Consider the following 18,940-nt stretch of genomic DNA (forward strand, 5'->3'; position numbering starts at 1 on the left):
AAACTTAAAATATATGTGACCCTACTACTAACACTAGTGGTACTACTGACTATGACATGAAATTTCATCTTTGTTTGGTTATGTACTTCATATGTGTAGTACATTTTGAGGAGGAATCTAAGGTTTGGTTGTGCATTTGTCATATTGTAGTACAATCAGAAGATCCCAAATCAATAGAGTTGTACTCCAAATTTTGTGGATAAGATAAAACTGATAAATAGTAAAAATTGGTAGAAGATTAATAAAAATGATATTATTATTGTGCAACACAAATTTTTGACATTTACAAATTACAAGAACTAAGTACTGCCTACTATTATGTACAACTTGTGTGTATTATTCACATGGAAAAGCAGTCATTCACTGTTCTGATAACTCTTCTAAAAGTGAAGCTTGTAGTAGTTCCACGGCTAACAGACTCGGATTTCCGATGAGCTGAAGGTCTAGGGAGATTTTCAGGAACGATAGTTTCGATGGAATTGATATGCCATGGTGGGCATGCTCTAATCTTATCACTCCATTTTGTTGCCGTAACTTCCCTCTGTTGTTCAGATTGGACTAACAACTTCGCCGTCTGATGGTGATCACCAGCACCACCTGTGTAACTATCTGCACCATTACTAATAGAAGGCATCATAATGTCGGATCCATTGATAATCGCGCATGCCATCATCCCAACCATACACTGACGGCTCCATGAACCTGTTTCCTTCCTTTGCCTGCAGATTGATACAAGAAAATTCACATGAATCAAAAGAAAACACAGGCATAAAGCTAAAAATGAAATGAAAAGACTTGCGACATATTTCTATGGAAAGTTATGATCATTTTACCATGGAACAAGATTGGTGGTGGTGGTGGTTTTAGATGAGGATTGGGACGGAGGAGAAGAGGAAACATTGAAGCTGCAATTTATCGCTGAGACGGCCATGTACACCTTCTTGTTTGGATATTCTGCTTTTGATTGATCTTTTTTTTGTAGGTAAAATTGTGGTGGAAGATCTTTTCCTGGTTAAATAGAGCTAGATGGCGTGTGGAGTTACTAATTAGAGAAAAGAAGAAGAAGCAGAAGAAGAAAGAGCGCAAAATTTCCAAGAAGAGAAAGTGCAATGGAGTTATGCTATTATTATTTTGTTATTGCCTTGTTGTTGTTGTTGGTCATAACACGCCTGCTGAAGACTGGGAATTGAACGGTTGGCAACTGTTTGACAAATACTCATGGGACCAGTATTGCTTGCCGTCTCATAGCCCTCGCATTAGGCACGTGGGTGTACATCATTTACACGTTTCCCCCATATCCCACAGGCCACTATGCCTGCACGTTGCACTGCAGTCTACATAAGACTAGCAATTCTGGGGATAAAATGGCATACACGGCGAGAATGGAAGAGGAAGTTTTCCTGCTGCTGTAATATGAAAGCTATAGCCGAAGGGAAAAACAGATGCTAAATGAAACATTTAGAGTAGCCGAATAAATGGACAACACGACAGGAAGGGTTGACGGGTAGAGTACCTACTGCCTAGACAAAAGGAATTGGAGCAAGTTTAAGGACACTCTTCACCAAGTAATACAGTAACTAGACGAAAGGAACTGCCGCGACTTAACCATACTCCTCACCAAGTTCTCAAGGTTTGATGGGTACTTTAACTAGACAAAAAGGAATCCAGTGCAGGTTAAGTGCACTCAACAATAACCGTATGCAAGTTGTTAAGGCTTCATAATGCCATGAAAGAAAATCTTTCATGACTGCATTAGCAAGAAACAACAATGAAGAACAAGAAGACAACATGTAGAGCTTCTATGACTGCATTAGCAAGAATACAACCTTGTATCCATGAAATGCAACAAGTACTAGATGACCAAAAAATATAGGAAAGCGAGAACATTAGACACTCATTTTCATACTGCATTAACTACTGCAACGGGCTTACTCTATCTCTCAATTCTCAAGTAGGAGAAAATTGTAACTGTAACTGCAACAGATAATAAACTAGCCACTAATTGTCATAGACATTTCCAGGGACAGACAGCAAAATTCCATTTCCACACAAAACACTAACATCCATAATACAACAAATGAAAACACGGTAATTCAGATTATCAAAAGGGCAAACAGTTTCATGAATAAAAACATTGCACTTGGCAACGTGAAACTTTTTAAGTCAAATTCCCTTAAATTCCTCTATGAAAGGTGCAAATCTTTATTTAGGAGCAAGCGAACTTATCTGTTTGTGACAAAATCAACTTGGGGGGTCAAAACGAGAACTACGAAAATATAGTGAATACTAGTTATTTATGTTTGTAGAACTAATCAGTACAGTTTCACCAATGCAATATACACTGTTTTACACTACATTGGTGAAAGGGACGTCAAAGTAAACCTCTTAAACCTAAACAGCAAAAGGAAAGAGCTGCTATGTCACCGTTTTCTGCAAATTCATGTGCCCAATACAAAGACTACTCCTAAATTCAGAGTCACAACTAATCTTTCATACCACTTCAACATTGTCAGGTAAAAAAATTTAACAGCTAAAACAATTCAAGAATGTTCAATCCAAACCGAAATCCACCCCAAGAACTAAGCTCCTGCAGCTAAGCATTCAAAGTATATCAGAACCCGTAAAGATTCATATTCCAATACAAGAAGATTTTCTGGAAATGATTCACACCCCTAACCTTTGGCATTTATCAACTATCATTACACCAAAACAGTATCAATTCTCTCATAATCTTAAGTTGAAACCATGAAATCCTATACTAATCAATGCAAGTGAAAATCAAAAACTATAGAAGCCCTTCAAACCAACATTAGCAACATATCAAAACTTCAAAAATCACACATTTTAATAACCAAATGATTACCCATTAACCGGAATCCACAAATACAGATTAAGGTAAATCGAGGAGGGCTAATAGTTTCCTGAATAAAATTTTCAGGCACCTGTCACCTAGAGAAACTATAGTTATAAATCTATGTTGGGACTTTAGGAGCACAAAACTTATCATTGTCACAGAATCAACTTGGGAGTCGAAACTGGCGCTAATAAACTAGTAAAAACGACCTATAATGTTTGTAGATTTGATCAGTATAGTTCCACCAATGCGACATACGCTTTACTACACTATTTTGGTGATAGGATCGACCAATTAAACCTAAACAGCGGAAGGAAGGAGCTGATTCATTGCTGTTTTTACAAAATCATGTTCTGCTACAAAGACTACTAAATTTAGTAAAATTCAGATCCTCATAAACGATAAACTATCCACTAAACATTCACAGTATATCATAACCCATAAAGACTGACATTCACAACCCACAAGAACTTGACAACTAGGCTTCTAAGACAATTTTCCAAAAATGATTTACACCCTATTAACCATTGTCATACAGAATTATTGCATTTCTCCACTAATCTAGTGCAAACCATGAAATCCTCTACTAATCAATCAAACATTTAGATGGGCAGTAAGAACTAAGCTCCTGCACCTAAGCATTAAAAGTATATCAAAACCCATAAAGGTGGACTTCCTGGGCACAAGAGAATTGGATTTTCCGAAAATGATTCACACGGAGACCTTTCACATATAAACAAGCACTGTCACTTTTCTACTAATCTATAATTCAAACCATGAAACCAAAATCAATCTTCAAAACTAACATATTCAATATATCAAAGCTTAAAAAATCACTGGAAATTTTCAGAATCATAAAATTGCCCATTACTCAGTAATTCAAAATCACTAAAATAACATCCAATACTGCAAAAGTAAAAATCCTTCCCTCCTGATTAAGTAAGAAGAAACAAAAGGGGCAAAGATAAAATCTAAAAACTCAACTTGATTAACCAACCAACCAGCAAATCAATCAATCAACGTTCTGCATAACATCATCAGTAGTAAACTTGGTACCCTTATCTTTATCAGCAGCAGCTCTACCTTTAGCTTTACGATCCAAGAGCGATTTCCTATCCTTGTCAAGTCTGAGCTTAGTAATAACACACTTTGATGGATTAACACCAACATTAACAGTAGATCCATTCACTTTCTCTCTTGTAATTCTCTCCACATGAATAACCCATTTCTTACGATAAACCTGAATAACTTTTCCTTCACGACCCTTGAAAGTTCCTCTTACAACCTGAACTTCATCGTCTTTGCGAACTGGAACAGATCTAACATTGTATTTGCTGCGGAGTTCAGATGAAAGGGGGGAGCTCATAAGAACTCTACGAACACTTGATGGTGCTGTGAAATGAGCCTTGCGGTTCTTCCTCCTTGATGATGAAACTCTAGGATTGAACTTCATGATGGGGGTTCTGTGAAATTCTCCTACCTCGAAATCTCTCTTCAGAGAACAAAAAGAAGGGAAGCGGAAGAGATGAAGGTTTAGGGTTTCGAAATTTATAGTCTTGATACGGGTTATATCCTTCCCCTTAATTATTAGGTTTCGTGATTGAGTCTTTTTAGCCGCTGGATTGGTATTTGACGAGATGGCGGGACCATGAGTCTCCAAGGGGTGTTTGAGGCCGGTTCCTATGGGTGTGGCGAACTTGAGAGTTTACCATTTTGCCCCCACTATGGAGCTGGCAAACTGGCCTGGCTAAGTGGCAGGCCAGGTCAAGTTTCTACGGAGTGGTCGAGTCTCGACCGTTGGGTCAAGACTAAACCGTTCGGTGTTTTCTACACGGTCAGCGGCTTTCGTAAGACCGACCGGTCTAAACTACATCGCTACGTAGAATCTGATCCAACGGCCATAGATCTTCCCCTATAAATACAAAATTCCTCTTCTACTTTAACTCATACTTCCCTTCTATGTTCTTCGCATTTGTTAATCTAAAACAAATTTCATCATCCAACTCTTTCATTCACTCGTGTTGTATAATTTCTTCAATATGTTTAAATCTAATAAAAATAAGAAGATTAGGGGTGCAAAATTTACCGTAGCCGAAGATGAAAGCATTTGCAGAAACTATGTGTTCTTTAAACAAGATAGTAAGCATGGTGCCCGACAACAATCTACCAAATTGTGGGATAACATATTTGCTAAATTTCGTGAAGAAACTACAAACATCAACGATTGCAATGCAAATGGATTGTCCGGTCGCTTCGTTATAATCAACGCCCAAGTTTCCTTGTATGTCGCTGCTCTAATGCAAGCTACTCGTGCTCGATCGAGCGGTCTTGTCGATATTAATGTCGAACTGATTGGCATCATAAACATGGGAAAATTTTTGCTTATGAAAGTTGTTATCATATTTTGAAAGTGTTGCCTAAATATAATCCAGAAGTGCTAGCAAACATGCAGAATATGCCTGCAAGTTCACCATACACTTCTTCACCTTCAACGCCAGCTTCACAACCATCTCAAATATCTCATCCCCCTTCGGATAATCCTTTTTTCTTCACCAAAAACCACAACAAACAACAATTCCAACTTGAAAATCAATGTTGCGATCAAGAGAAAATTATTAGGAAGAAATCATGCAAGAGCACGAGAAAAGTTGCCTAAGAAGGAGAAGCAAGTGAAGGTGTTTTGGATACTTTGATAGAGCATCAGAAGACCGTCGAAAAACAAAGAGTTGTAGACCGACAATTCTTGACTAGGGAGATGAAAAACATCGACAAACTCAAGAGAAATTTGTTTCAGACTATGACAGGAATAAGATTCTAAATGCAAACACCTCAATAATAAATACCAGACAATTAATGGTATGAGAGATGGGGATGCACAAGTTAGTAGAGGAGTTGGAAGAAAATACAAAAAAAAAAAAACATGAAAAACAATTTGGAATTCAAGCTGAAGAAGAGGATAATGAAGACCACGATGAAGTAGTGCCACTTAATTAATTAATGTATCAGTTTTAAATTTAATGAAGATGTAGTAGTTTGGTTATGGTGAATGATATTGTTCTAGTTTTTCATTACATTAAAACTTAAACTTGATAACATCCATGAAAACTAAACTTAAAACTAGAACTAAACTTAAGACTAGTCTTGCATTGTTCTAGTTTTTTCATTACATTAAAACTTAAACTTTGACAACATCCATGAAAACTAAACTTAAGCCTAACATCCTATACGAGTTATTAGAAACTCCTTAAGAATTTGGTAATGCGCTTCGTATTCAAAAAAAATTCATTTCCATCTTCGCCACTCATCTCGAGTTCGTATTCCCAATTCGGCATTGGTGTCACCTCTAAGACGATATCGAGTGACAATCTTTTTCATAGCTATAAATTCCACAAGATCTTTTTAGATAGTCATTAATCAGCAAAACAAAACAGCACGATCCCGGTTATGAGGATTACATGTCTCTGTGCAGAAGTCATCATGAATTTTACCCAAATAACTCATACTAGGTAAACCGTTCATCCGTAGTTCTTCACCTCTCTTCGGGTAGTATATTACATAATTTCTACAAAAAGATAAATCTCCATCTTCAGTTAATCTAGGATCATCCATAAATTACCCATAAAGTAGAGAAATTTTTACGAAGAAGTGAAGGTGTGATTTTGAAGTCGATGAAGTGGAAGTTTTTAAGTGAAGGTGTGATTTTGAAATGGATGAAATGAAGGTATATTTATAAGGAATGTTGACGTTTGAGTCTAGACCGCTACTTTTAATGACCGTTAAAAAAATTAAACTTAAACAGCTTCAAAACAAAACTTTAAAGCTCACAAATGAAACTTAAACAATTAAACAAAACTATGAAACAACAAATGAAAATTAAAGAAAACTATGAAACAACACTACTCAATTGTTACTCCATCTTTTCCAAACTCAGTCCACATATTCGCTCTGAGATCTTCCCTTAACCTGTTATACAGAGTTCTGTTCTCAATATGACTAGTCATTTGCGCATAGTTCCTTGCGGGTAATCCTCTTGCTGGTATAATCTCAGGCCTTAAGTCTTCATCTTGATGGTTAGTCCAATTCTTATTACGACGAGTTTCCTGGATTACCATGTTATGCATAATGATGCAAGTCAGTATAGTCTTATACATTTCACGAGCACTTAGACCACGATAAGGCCCACAAATGATTGCGAACTTCCACTTCAGAATTCCAAAATCCCGTTCCACATCCTTTCTCAGTTTCATTCGTCTACTATTGAAATATGAGTATGAACGACCCATTTCACCGGCAGGTGGCTGACGGTAACATTGAACTAAAGTTGACCATTTTGGATAAATTCCATCAGCAGGATAATAAATATGAGTGTAGTGATTCCCACTGATAGTGAAATTTACCTGAAGAGAAATTCCATACTTAAAATCTTCAAACAAAGGCGATTTATGTAAAACATTTAGATCGTTTTGAGATCCCGGGAGACCAAAAAAAACGTGTCATTTCCAACAATCATAAGAAGCATCAGCCTCAAGGATAACCGTTGGTTTTGCGTAGTGACCCTTATATTGACCGTCCCAATAGGTATGGCATCCGGTCCATACCCAATGCATGCAGTCAAGACTACCCAGCATTTCGGGAAAACCCCTTTTCTAATTTTGCTTTAATATTTCTCTAACATCCGACTCAGTTAGTTTTCGTAAATAAGTTGGACCAAAATGATAAATCATTATTTCGAAAAACAACGAAAGTGTAGCGCCCCCTAAGCTAGCAGCTGACTAATCTAAGAGATTATCTATAAAATGAGGCACTAATGATCTAAAACATCTATTTAAAACACTAAGAAAAATATTCTAAACAAAGATTAACCCGAATTTAAACCCTCTCTGAAATAAATACAAGAACTCAAGTGATACATATTTAATAATGAGTTGGTTTACGAATAGGATATAAACACAAAAATAAACATAGCGGAAGCTAACATACTAACGAAACCAACTCCTCGAATCTTATATCGCCACGCGCACAACTGATACCTGTGTTTTGGGAGTAATTACTTATTTTCAAAAGGTGATTCTTTCCATTGACTGGAAAGTGGTTACAATCTTAATTTAATGCTAGCATGAAAGGGAGAAGGTTTCCTTTTGATTGGTGTGAGATGTATGGCCCAAATGTTATATCTATTTTATGCAACCTAGATAGACCTCATTGGCTTGAATATTATATAGGTCTGGTTTTAATTTGGCCATTATATTTTCCCTATTTATGTACGGGCATCGCATGTCTCATACATGAATGTTTATTGTTCTTTTAAATTACTTTCAAAAGCTATTATGTTATGTTTTGGTGTTTAGAGAGAATGATGTTGAGCATATTATATATGATTGTTGGATTTACGCGTGGGCGGATTGTGGGCTCTCCACTGTGTAAGCACTTCGAACGGATATAATGTTGTTACCATTAGATCTCTTTAGATACTTGATATGTAGAGTGCGCGTAGAATAAGGTACTGGTAAGGTACTTATCGTTTATGACTTGAGGATGGAAACCTCAGGGTGCTTTAATGATTATTGAAGAATCTGCAACAGTCATGCCTTGCTACTCCGAAGGAAGACGTCGCTAAACTATTATTTATGTTGTGAATGTGTGCCGGTTTATGGGTTGGTAAAACTTTATATTTTAGTATAATTATTATTATTCTAGTATGTTTTATTTGTATTCCGCGTTTTAACGGTTTTCAGTTAAAACCTGCATTGTTTTTAAATCATTTTAGTATGAGAGATTCTTAATAAGCTTAGTAACATGTTGATCTGAGGAAGAAGGTGATGCTGTTGTTGTTGATTGAGTTCTGGAAAAGCAGAATTCTGGTAAGCAGACTTAGGGTTTCGTTTTTGATTGAAATTTCTTTATGAAATTGTTTGTTTTGATCGATTATAGAGTGGGTTAGTGTTAATTGAAGTGTGGATGAATTTATGAAGTTTAGTTTTGATTTCATAGAAAATTAGGGTTTTTGTTCTTCCCTAAATCAACCAGAAGTTAGGGTTCTTGTGAATTAGGGTGTTTGAATCTGAATCAGCAGATGAAGAAGATGAATTGTTTAGAGGTAATTGAAGTTGGGTGTTGATTTTAAGGTTCTGCAAAGAAGAAATGGAATTTGGGGTTTGAGTTTGTATTGGGAATTAACAGAATAGTATTGAGAGGAAGATGAATTAGTGAATTGGGATTGTTGTTAATGGTGTAGAATTATAGTTTTGTGACAAGAAGATTGTTTCTACTGAACTGGTGCTGCTAGTCGTGTTGGAAGTTGCAAATGGATGGGTTGTGCTTGTTGAGTTGACGGTATTATAATTACAGATGGCATGTGAAGTTGTTAGTTAATGAATTTGAATTACAAGACTACTGAGTTGAGAAGAATATAAATGAAGATGAGACTCTGGTAGTGATATGGTGTATGACTGGTGTATATTGGTGGTGGTGTTAGAAATCCTGAGTTTGCATCTCAGATGATGATGATGTTTGTTAGTTAAGTTGTAGATCAGATTATCTATCACAGGGAAGGTCTCTAGAGGAATGTAATTGGTGGTGGTGACTCTATAGGATGAATGGAGCTGTAATGGTTGTTGCAGGGTGTTGGAGTTGTAACTGTGGTATGAAGTAACAATGACCTGTGGTGGGGAGATGGTGGAACTGAACTATAAAGGGATTGACATTGATCTGGTTATGAAGAAGATGAAAACTGTTTGGTTTGTATGTGAAATTAAGAAGTTATAGTTGGAAGTTAAGTTACAGGAGTTGGGGTTATAGATGAATGTTTAGGATTTTGCACGGGGAGTGAATTATGCAGGTTGGAATGGAAACTGGAGTTGTTTGTGAGATGATGGAACTGTATTAAGTTTCAACTGAACTTTACAAGAATGAAGAGTGCATGGCCATGGTATGAAATTGATTGACAATAGCAGAATATTATGGTGTTGCTGATATGGAGACATAATAATGAGTTATATTGTTGTTGTTGTTCAACTGTTGTTGGAGATGATATGCAAGTTGGAGTGATTGTGCAAGATTGAGATGATGTTAAGGTTGTAGCTTCTGAAATGATTGTGATGTTGTTGAACTGAGGTGATTGAAGACAGTGGCAATGAATTTGAGATATGAAGATGACTGAGTTATGGTACTGTGGTGAAATGTAATTAAAGTGAAGTTGTAAGTTGTGTAAGAATTGTTGATGAAGTAGTAATGGAATTGAGATTCAAGAATGTGAATTGAATATTGTAAATTGATTAAGTTGTAGGTTTGCAATTAGAGTTAGAAATGCATCATGTTAGTCTTGACATGAGTTGTGTTGCTTCATGAGTGTGCAATAAAAGTCTAGCATGTGCAAGGGCCTTGATTTGTATATTTTGAATCAGTCTTGTTGACTGAGTTGTCTCACTGAATTCCTATTTAACTCAGTGGACCTTGACCAGTTCACTATTGACCAGACTTGACTAGTTTTACTAGTTTGACTTGACCTTGACACTGGACTTTAGACGTTGACTGTTATTAGACCTTTTTGACCACATGTGGATTGTTAGTGACTGTTAGTTGACTCAGTTGGACTGGACCTTAGTTTAGTGGGCTTGTCTAGTGGACTTGAGTTTAGATTCAGTTTTTCCTATATCAATGAATTGGACCACTTATGGTCTGAGTTGACCTTTGGTTTCTTCTTCAAAGTTGTAGACATTGTTAAGACTTATCTAACAGACTATAAAACCAATCTAATTGAATTAGTAAACCTTAGATGTGCTAAAACTAGATAATGAAAAGGTGTAAAATCATAAATGGGCTTAGAACCGTTAGATAGTTCACTTAGTTTATAATTATTAATTAACTAGAGATTTGTATGAGATTATGATATGAGCCTTGTGTGAACCTTTTGGATAACCTTTAGAGTGATTGTGTGATTAACAGTTAATCTGTATTAACAACGAACGATCTAAAGAAATGAACCAGTGGATTATGAATCTCAAGGTAGGCGAGACTTGTCATCAAAAGAGGTGGGAATCGATAATGAACTCTCTTGTACTCATTATTGTTTTACAAATCTATCTTTTATAAAATGCATGCATGTCTTTGTCACTATATGATATGTGTATGCATGTATTATTTGTGTGTATTACAACTATTTTTCTTTTATATTTTTAGGATGGGCTTGGATCTTTAGAAACAACTAATATATGTGTTTTGGGAGTATTTACTTATTTATCAAAATGTGATTCTTTCCATTGACTGGAAAGTGGTTACAATCTTTATTTATTGTTAGCATGAAAGGGAGAAGGTTTCCTTTTGATTGGTGTGAGGTACGTCCCCCAAATGTTATACCTATTTTATGCAAACCTAGATAGGCCTCGTTGGGTTAAATATTATTTAGGTCTAGTTTTAATTTTGCCATTATATTTTCCCTATTTCTGTACGGGGGCAACGCATGTCTCATACGTGGATGTTTACTGTTTCTTTTAAATTACTTTCAAAAGCTATTATATTTTTGTTCCAGTATTTTAGTAAAAGAATGTTGTAGGTGGTTGTTGGTCTTGTTTTATGGAATGTGATGGCATTCCATAAAATTTTGACTTTCAGTCAGATATACTGTTTCCATCATTTGTTTCTTTGAATACTTGTTATGTAGAGTGCGCGTATAATAAGGTACTGGTAAGGTACAAATATTATATGACTACGGGGTCGTCAAACCTCGGGGCGCTTTAATGATCATTGAAAAATCCGCAAGAGTCATGCCTTACTAATCTGAAGGACTGCGTCGCTTAACTATTATTTCTGTTGTGAATCTATGCCGCAAGATTGGTTGGTAGAACTTTATATTTCAGTATAACTTATTATTTTATTTATACTTTATATTTTTTCCGTGTTTTATCGGTTTTCAGTAAAACCTGCATGGTTTACAAATCATTCTAGTGATTGCTTGAAAGTTAGTTGTTATTTCTACTGGGCACCCCTCGGGATAATGTGCTCACTCAATTCCCACTTTCAGTTTCAGAGACTGATCAAGATGTGCACGTGGCGATGAAAGCTTTGGAGGAGCTGGTTTCGTTAGTTGGTTAGCTTCCGCTATGTTTATTTTGTGTTTATATTCTATTTGTAAATCAACTCAATATTAAATATGTATCACTTGAGAGGAGTTCTTGTATTTATTTCAGAGAGGGTTTAGATTCGGGTTAATCTTTGTTTAAAACTTTTTTATTAGTGTTTAAATAGATGTTTTAGAGCATTAGTGCCTCATTTTATAGTTAATCTTTTAGATTAGTCAGCTGCTAGCTTAGGGGGCGCTACAGAAAGATACTTGTATGCAGTTGTTTTGCCAATGCGAAGGTACTCATCATTAGAATATGGAGGTCTGCCATATCCTAGAATTCTTAAGCCTGAAGTAACCTTTTGTTCAGGGTTATGACCTATAATATTTAGTTCATCATACTGATAATTAAATTGAGGTTCTACCTGACAAAGCTCACCAATAATCTTTAGCACCATATGTCGGGGCATGCGGAATCGGCCTTGGAAATTTTCATCAGAGAACACACAGTCGGGAAGAAAATAATCGTACATCAGCTTCTCGTTCCATTCATCCCTACCCCGGTACGTATATCTTCTTGTGAACACTTCATTTGACTCTAGATCTCTAGGTATTTGCCCTAATGAATATAGCTGCAGTAAATTGTTAGATAGTTCTTTATCTTCATCGGACTCATCATCAATTTGTTTCAACGCTTGAACAAATATTCGTTGTTGTTCTTCAAATCGATCCATTTGAATACGCACTTCTTCGTCTGAAGAATCCATTGAGTTGAAAATGAAAATTAAACAGAGGATTAAAGGTACAAAGGAGTAAGATGATAGAGGTAATGAGAAAATGAGGTATGATTAAATTGAATTGAATGAGATGAATTTATAGGGAGACGTGGGGGAAAATATCTGTTACTTAACTATTTAATATGCGACGATTACAAGACAAACCGGTTTTATGAAGACCGCTAACGGTCGAGTTTCCATCGCTAGCGGTCGAGTCTCTACCGCTAGAGGTCTTCATAAAACCTGTCGGTCTAGTCTAAACCGTTCGGTGGAGACTCGGTCGCTTATCTTTTTTCCCATAGTGGCACGGCCAGTTTGCCAGGCCAGCTGGCATGGCAAATGAAGGGTTTAGTCAACCCCAATAGGAACCGACCTAGAGAGGCATGAATAAAATTTGCTCGCCAACTGCTCAATCGTTTTCTACTTTTCTTTGTCTAGCAACTAAACTGAGACAAATCATTTCTTCCCAAAAAAGTTGAGGTAGGCCAGATATGAAAGCCAATATAGGCCAAGAGGTCGGTTCTCCTTGCGTTGACGCATCGCAGAAGGGTATCGTCCCAAACAAATAATCATATCTCATTATGATATGGTTGACTTTAACGTTGGCTAGCCAGTCTCACACAGCACTCCTTTTGTGCTAGACGATATGGCTGAATTTGACGTTGAATTTGCCGTTGGCTGAGGTAACAGGTTGTGCAAAGAGGAGCACACAGGCGGAGTAGAAATCTTGGGCGCTTTCCACACCAAGTTCTGTTTGTTTTTTTTAGCATGCAAGTGACAAGTCTCCCCACTTGTTACACCACTGGACTTGGGTTCAAAGTCCGCAGATTGTAGTTATCTCACAATAAAAGCTAAGATATAAGTCAAGAGAACGGCTCACCTCGCTTTTTCAACATGAAAAAAAATAGGGTATCTCCCGGCGTTATACCTTTTGGGTTTCACTTTCGAGTTAATCCTTGGCGCTTTCCGCACCCGAGGATCACTTTTTTCGGCATCAGGAGAGGGCGTTAAACCGAATCTTTTACCGGATCTCAAGTTCACTAGTTCCCAGGTTGAAGCCACCTCGATAAGATAATTGAGTTTGTCGTTCGCCTGGTAGATCGGGGAGCCAACAAGCACACGAGAATCAAATACCGCTCATACACCAACGCGTATTGTACATAAAACAATGATCGTCTATGGTAGAACTAACAACTCAAGCCAATTAAAGAAAAAAAGCACGAGCACCATAGACACATCGTTCTAGGTGAACACATTGTGTGTGCGAATAGGAACTAATCATTGAAGAATATGACTGCATTTAAAATGATTTGTGGCTCACACTTTTGGTGCACCTAATGCACCCAACCTTAACCTTAGTAGGCATCTAAATGAACCTTTTTCCTTCACAAAATAAGAAACCAAGATTCATCCTAAAAAAAGAGTGGGAAAAATTAGACAAATCGCATACATAACTTTAGGGGACTTTTTGGTTAAATTTGCAAAACTTTATCGATACTTTCTAATTTGGTTTTAAAGATTACGCTGTAGTATGATCATACTCCTCATTTGATCGTATGATTTGTTAATTAAACTTCATTTCGTTTGTAGCTCATTCCTTTCTGAAAACCCTAGAAACCGAAACAAGATGCCAAAGCAAATCAATGCGATTAAGGATTTTCTTGTCACAACAAGAAGGAAAGATATACGTTTCGTGAGGATCAAGAAGTGCAAATATGTAGTTACGCCCAAGGTTAAAGCCTGATGCTCGAAGTATATGTACACTATGTGTGTATTCAATCAACAGAAAGCTAGGAAGTTGAAGCAGACACTTCCACCAAGCTTAAGTGTCCAAGACATCTAAATGCAAAAGTAGCCGGAGATTTCTGATTTATTCATAAATGAGATATTGTTTTCTTTTCCTTATTTTTAGATAGTAGTTAACCAACTTATTATGTAGATTTTTGTTGTAAAAGCAAACTTAATTTAGGTTTGCACTCTAAACCCCACTTTAGAACCTAGAGTGATGCTAGCTAGGTTGATCGAGTCTTATCCCGTGGAACCCAACGATGATTTTAATACGATCTTAGCGTTGGGATAGGTGGGTGTTGGAGTTGGTCCCACTCTCTCTCGTACGGTACACCACTCAGGATAAATCTCACGACACACCGAGCAATTTTGTAGAACCTTATGTTTTTGTACTACGGTAGGATTATTTGTACAACTGACAAAGAAAAATTATTACAATTTGTTTGTTCTCCTAAAACGTTGTTCATGTGACTTCTTTATAATATCTGGGATTGTGGAAGTAATACACGTTGGAGTACCGCCCGGTCGAACTCGCAAGTTTTGCTATCTCAAGCTTGTTATCAATGTTAGTTTTACAAAACTATATCTTGATTTATAATCTGCTAGAGTCAAGTCTCGGATTATGATTAGAGTATGTAGTTAAGTATCATACATCATTGAATAACCCTCGAAGATTAAAGACTGAAGAACAAACAAAGTTATTTGGAGAACTTCATCGACAAAGAGGTATATGAAGACTGAACCATCCTATTTACTCACGACATATACCATCATATCTTATGATACTATGTCGTATGGTTTTAGTATATTTAATATTGTAAAAAAGAAGTTTTGAGTTAAGCTTGTCTTGATGAATCTCCCGAGATTCAAGCAATTAAATGTTTTAGATCTTTTAGCAATCCTGGTTAAGAACAAAAAAAAAGCATGGTAATTTATTAAATTAAGAAGCAATTACATGGGGGTGTTTTATAGTCCCGGGTTATTTTTGATAAATTTCCTATTGCGCTGTCGTTCGTTGTTTTGTTTGAAAAAACGTCTGCTTCCTTATTTCCTTCCTTGTAGTTGTGTTTTATGGTGCAATATGGGATTTGGGCCTGTCTAAGCTTGATTTCAGCTATCATATTTCTTAAGTACCAAGGTGGTTCTAAGGTCGAGTTTATAAATCTCATAATATTTTCCGAATCCGCTTTGAATTGCAACTTTGTCCATCCTCGTTATGCAGCCGTTGTTGACGCGATAAGCATGTTTCACGTTTCAGCTTTGGTTATACCTAGAGGTTGGGCACTTGGTAAGATTGTGATAACTTCATCGTTTCTGCATATGATACCCGCACTTTCTAGTCCTGGGTGTCCAATATCTACTCCGTCAGTGTTGATTTTGATCAAATCTAAACGAGGTTTGATCCATCCTACTAAGATTGTAGTTGAATTGGGAATCTTATGTGCAGGATTTGCAGATAGCTTCATTCCAGGTAGTACCGGTGGGAGGTTGTATTGAGACCATGAATATTCTTGCTGAAGATTGGCCATTTGCATTATGCTTGTGGGATTCGGTTGCTTTTGGTTATATATTACATTGTTTCTACCTAGTCATATGGACCATAAAAGAAAACAGAATGCTATAATAACTTCGTCATGGGTTTTTGGTTTAGAACAACTTATTTTTCATGAACTATGTTTATTTCAAGTTGATCATTTGGAAATTTCTCAAGCAATAATATTTATTATCTATAGCGATTGGGAATGTTTCTAATTACTTAAAGAGAGTTTTCAGAACATACTGACAGGGTAAGTACACATATCAAGTATGCATACCCTAGTGGTATGAATTTTGAAAGTGAGATAGGTGCGCATACCCAGTATGTGTACCTCATTGTTTTGAGTTATTGAATGGGGAGGAGGTACGCATAGTTGATATGTGTAACCATGGGATCTGAGTTCGTGAACGGCTAAGGGTACACATACCCGGTAAGCTAGGGTATCCCAAGAGCCTAAGTTCGCGGACTGCTTCATAGGTATGCGTACCTTTATAATACCTACCCAGTACTGAATTAAGCTGATGTTGATAAAATATTTTCACAAATATGTTTGGCATTGATACAACTCTCATAAACACTTCTAAGACAACTTTGTTCGCTAAATTAGTTTTTGTTTGTGAATCATGGTTCAAGTCTTAAGTGTTAGTGAACACGACTTATGCTTGAAAGTTCAAAAGGCATATTTTCTAATTCGAACTATCATCGTACATGGTTCCAGAACCCTGAACCATAGTGTATATTCTTCTGTGTAATTTCAAGACGGACTTCTTACATGCTTAAATGAATTTCTAATAAGAATTTCATATAAATTGAGAAAGTGTTTCCTTGGATCTAAAGTTATCTTAACTTGAATTAAAATTTACCTAAAGCCTTGAAAATATATAAATAAAGAGATGCAACATGATTCTTTAATTCCTGACAATTTTATGTCCTAGTTGCTTGCTAGAGTCGCTCTCTATATCCTAGTTCCTCTTAGAAACATAATTTGGTTACAACTTTAAAAATTTACTTAAGGATTCGTAAATCCCGATATAACTCTTTTACTTGATAGTTCGTGTATCCTGATCTTGTTCTTATTGATCTTCGAGGTACTTGTTATCTTAGATCAGGAACATGAAAGGTAGAAATCACAAAGTTCTATTCGTTTCAAACTTTGTGATTCCTCAAGATAGATATATGAACTCTTCTTAGATTTGTTTGGATTTTTCTTGAGAGGTGGTTACTAGTCCAGGCTTCTCACCTAACTGAGTGAAAGTGTTTCTGATTCGTGAGGTTTACTGGACTTTGGCTATTGCAAATTTATTTCCAAACCTACATCTAAAATTCATAAGGGAAATCAAATAGGTTTATATGTTAAGGTGGATTCGAGTTAAAAGTCTTCACTTAGGTTGAAGCAACTCTTAGGCTATAAGGGAAGTCAGTTAAGGGAATAAACTGCGTAGAGCTTGCGAGGTTCAATATACGTAGGGAGCAAAACTACACCTGAATTGCTTTGGGGTTAATTCGGTCTCAACTACATTCTAGTCTGAAGTCTGATAGTAGGCTAGTGTCTATAGCGGCTTAATACAACTTAGTTTTCAAAGCTGGATGAGGTCCTGGGGTTTTTTTGCAGGTGCAATTTTTCTAGTTAAAAAAAATTCTTGTGTTTTTCCTTTTTTGCATTATATTATTTAATATTTATAATAGGAATGACACAAATAGTACGTAATCAAACTAGATAGTTTAATTCCTTATTGAACTGTGATCAATAACGAGACCTGTTCTTGTTGAATTCGTATCTTGAGAGATGGATCGCAAAATTCTTACTTGTTAGAATTCGGATTCTCTTGATTTGGATACGACTAGACTGATCCTGTAATTGATTTGTGGGATCGTCCAAGAACTCTTCTACACAATTAGGTCCACGAACTTTTCAAGTATAAACATATTAACTGTGGAAGAGAAAGAGAAAAACTTTATACACATATTGTTCAAGGATCTTTAACTCAAATCTACTTGCAATTGTATTAGGTTTTATCCATATAGGTTGCCGAACATAAAAATATTGGTGTACTTGGTACCCTCTCATTTTCAATTGGAATCAGAGCAGGCAAACGTCGTTAGGCCTAACAAGTCTGTGTTTGTGGCGATCTGAATCGATAGACAAGAGTCAAACTCTGGTAACGTACCATCAGTTCTTGAAAGCGTTATCTTTATGGATTCTAATAATGAGGTCGGATCCTCTTCCTTATGGAAAATAGAAGAATATCATGTTCCCATAAAACTGTTAAGTATTTGAAAATTATTATCCCTACTATCTCACTGATGACTCTGATTCGAAAGTGGAAGGGGAAGCAGCCAAAGAAAGTGCTGAAAATTTTAAACATCCTATAATTCAGGCTTTTTGAGATCAACAAGCTGAATAACAAATCCAATAATCTCATTGGTAAGGTTAATGAAAAAGATTCACGAATAAGGATCCTTCTCGAAGAAAAGACCTTAGTGGATAATGAATTTATCTTACTCGAGCCAAGACAAGAAAAAAACACCGTGGAACTTAAACGTCTATATGATGCTCCTCTTGCTCTCTGTAGCACTTTCTGTGAATCGGAAAAATTATCCTTATCCATGGTTTATGAAAAATTAAGGAGTTAGAAAAAGTGATTTTCATTGGTACTCATGATGTTCTAACAAATCTCCTTTAGAAGATCATGCTCGAAGAGTCTCTGCTTCAGTAAGGAATGAACAGTTGAATTTATATGACCAAGAAAAAATTGTCTCTCCAAGAGGCAAGGTTATTCTGGTATTTCTTATGCCAAATTAACTTATTCTGGTCCCATCATAGCTCAGGATTTTTGATACTTCTTGAAAATGACAGGGTACCAAGCACACCACCAACTTTTTCGTTCGAAAACCTGTATGTACAAAACCTAATACAAATGCAAGTA

The 18,940-nt window shown here is 36.3% G+C and overlaps 2 protein-coding genes and 1 pseudogene across 2 annotated transcripts; 1 reads left to right on the forward strand and 2 right to left on the reverse strand.

Moving 5' to 3' along the window:
• Positions 1-231: 231 nt before the first annotated feature.
• Positions 232-1,639, reverse strand: LOC113361047. The gene is made up of 2 exons (XM_026604430.1): positions 834-1,639; positions 232-719 (listed from the first exon to the last, which is right to left on the reverse strand). Exons 1-2 carry the CDS (start codon positions 929-931, stop codon positions 341-343), a joined length of 477 nt encoding a protein of 158 aa, XP_026460215.1. The 5' UTR covers positions 932-1,639; the 3' UTR covers positions 232-340.
• A 2,034-nt stretch (positions 1,640-3,673) lies between these two features.
• LOC113355615 (60S ribosomal protein L26-1) lies at positions 3,674-4,396 on the reverse strand. The gene has a single exon (XM_026598519.1). It carries the CDS (start codon positions 4,305-4,307, stop codon positions 3,867-3,869), a length of 441 nt encoding a protein of 146 aa, XP_026454304.1. The 5' UTR covers positions 4,308-4,396; the 3' UTR covers positions 3,674-3,866.
• Positions 4,397-14,315: 9,919 nt separating this feature from the next.
• Positions 14,316-14,531, forward strand: LOC113361048 (annotated as a pseudogene).
• Positions 14,532-18,940: the final 4,409 nt, after the last annotated feature.

Source organism: Papaver somniferum, chromosome 3 (genome assembly GCF_003573695.1).
Source record: "Papaver somniferum cultivar HN1 chromosome 3, ASM357369v1, whole genome shotgun sequence".
In the NCBI taxonomy this organism is placed as follows: Eukaryota; Viridiplantae; Streptophyta; class Magnoliopsida; order Ranunculales; family Papaveraceae; genus Papaver; species Papaver somniferum.

Coding starts and splice junctions, on each gene's coding strand:
- LOC113361047 (XM_026604430.1), bottom strand. CDS start 931: ATGGCCGTCTCAGCGATAAATTGCAGCTTCAATGTTTCCTCTTCTCCT. Junction 720..833: donor ACCACCAATCTTGTTCCATG/GTAAAATGATCA, acceptor ATCAATCTGCAG/GCAAAGGAAGGAAACAGGTT.
- LOC113355615 (XM_026598519.1), bottom strand. CDS start 4,307: ATGAAGTTCAATCCTAGAGTTTCATCATCAAGGAGGAAGAACCGCAAG.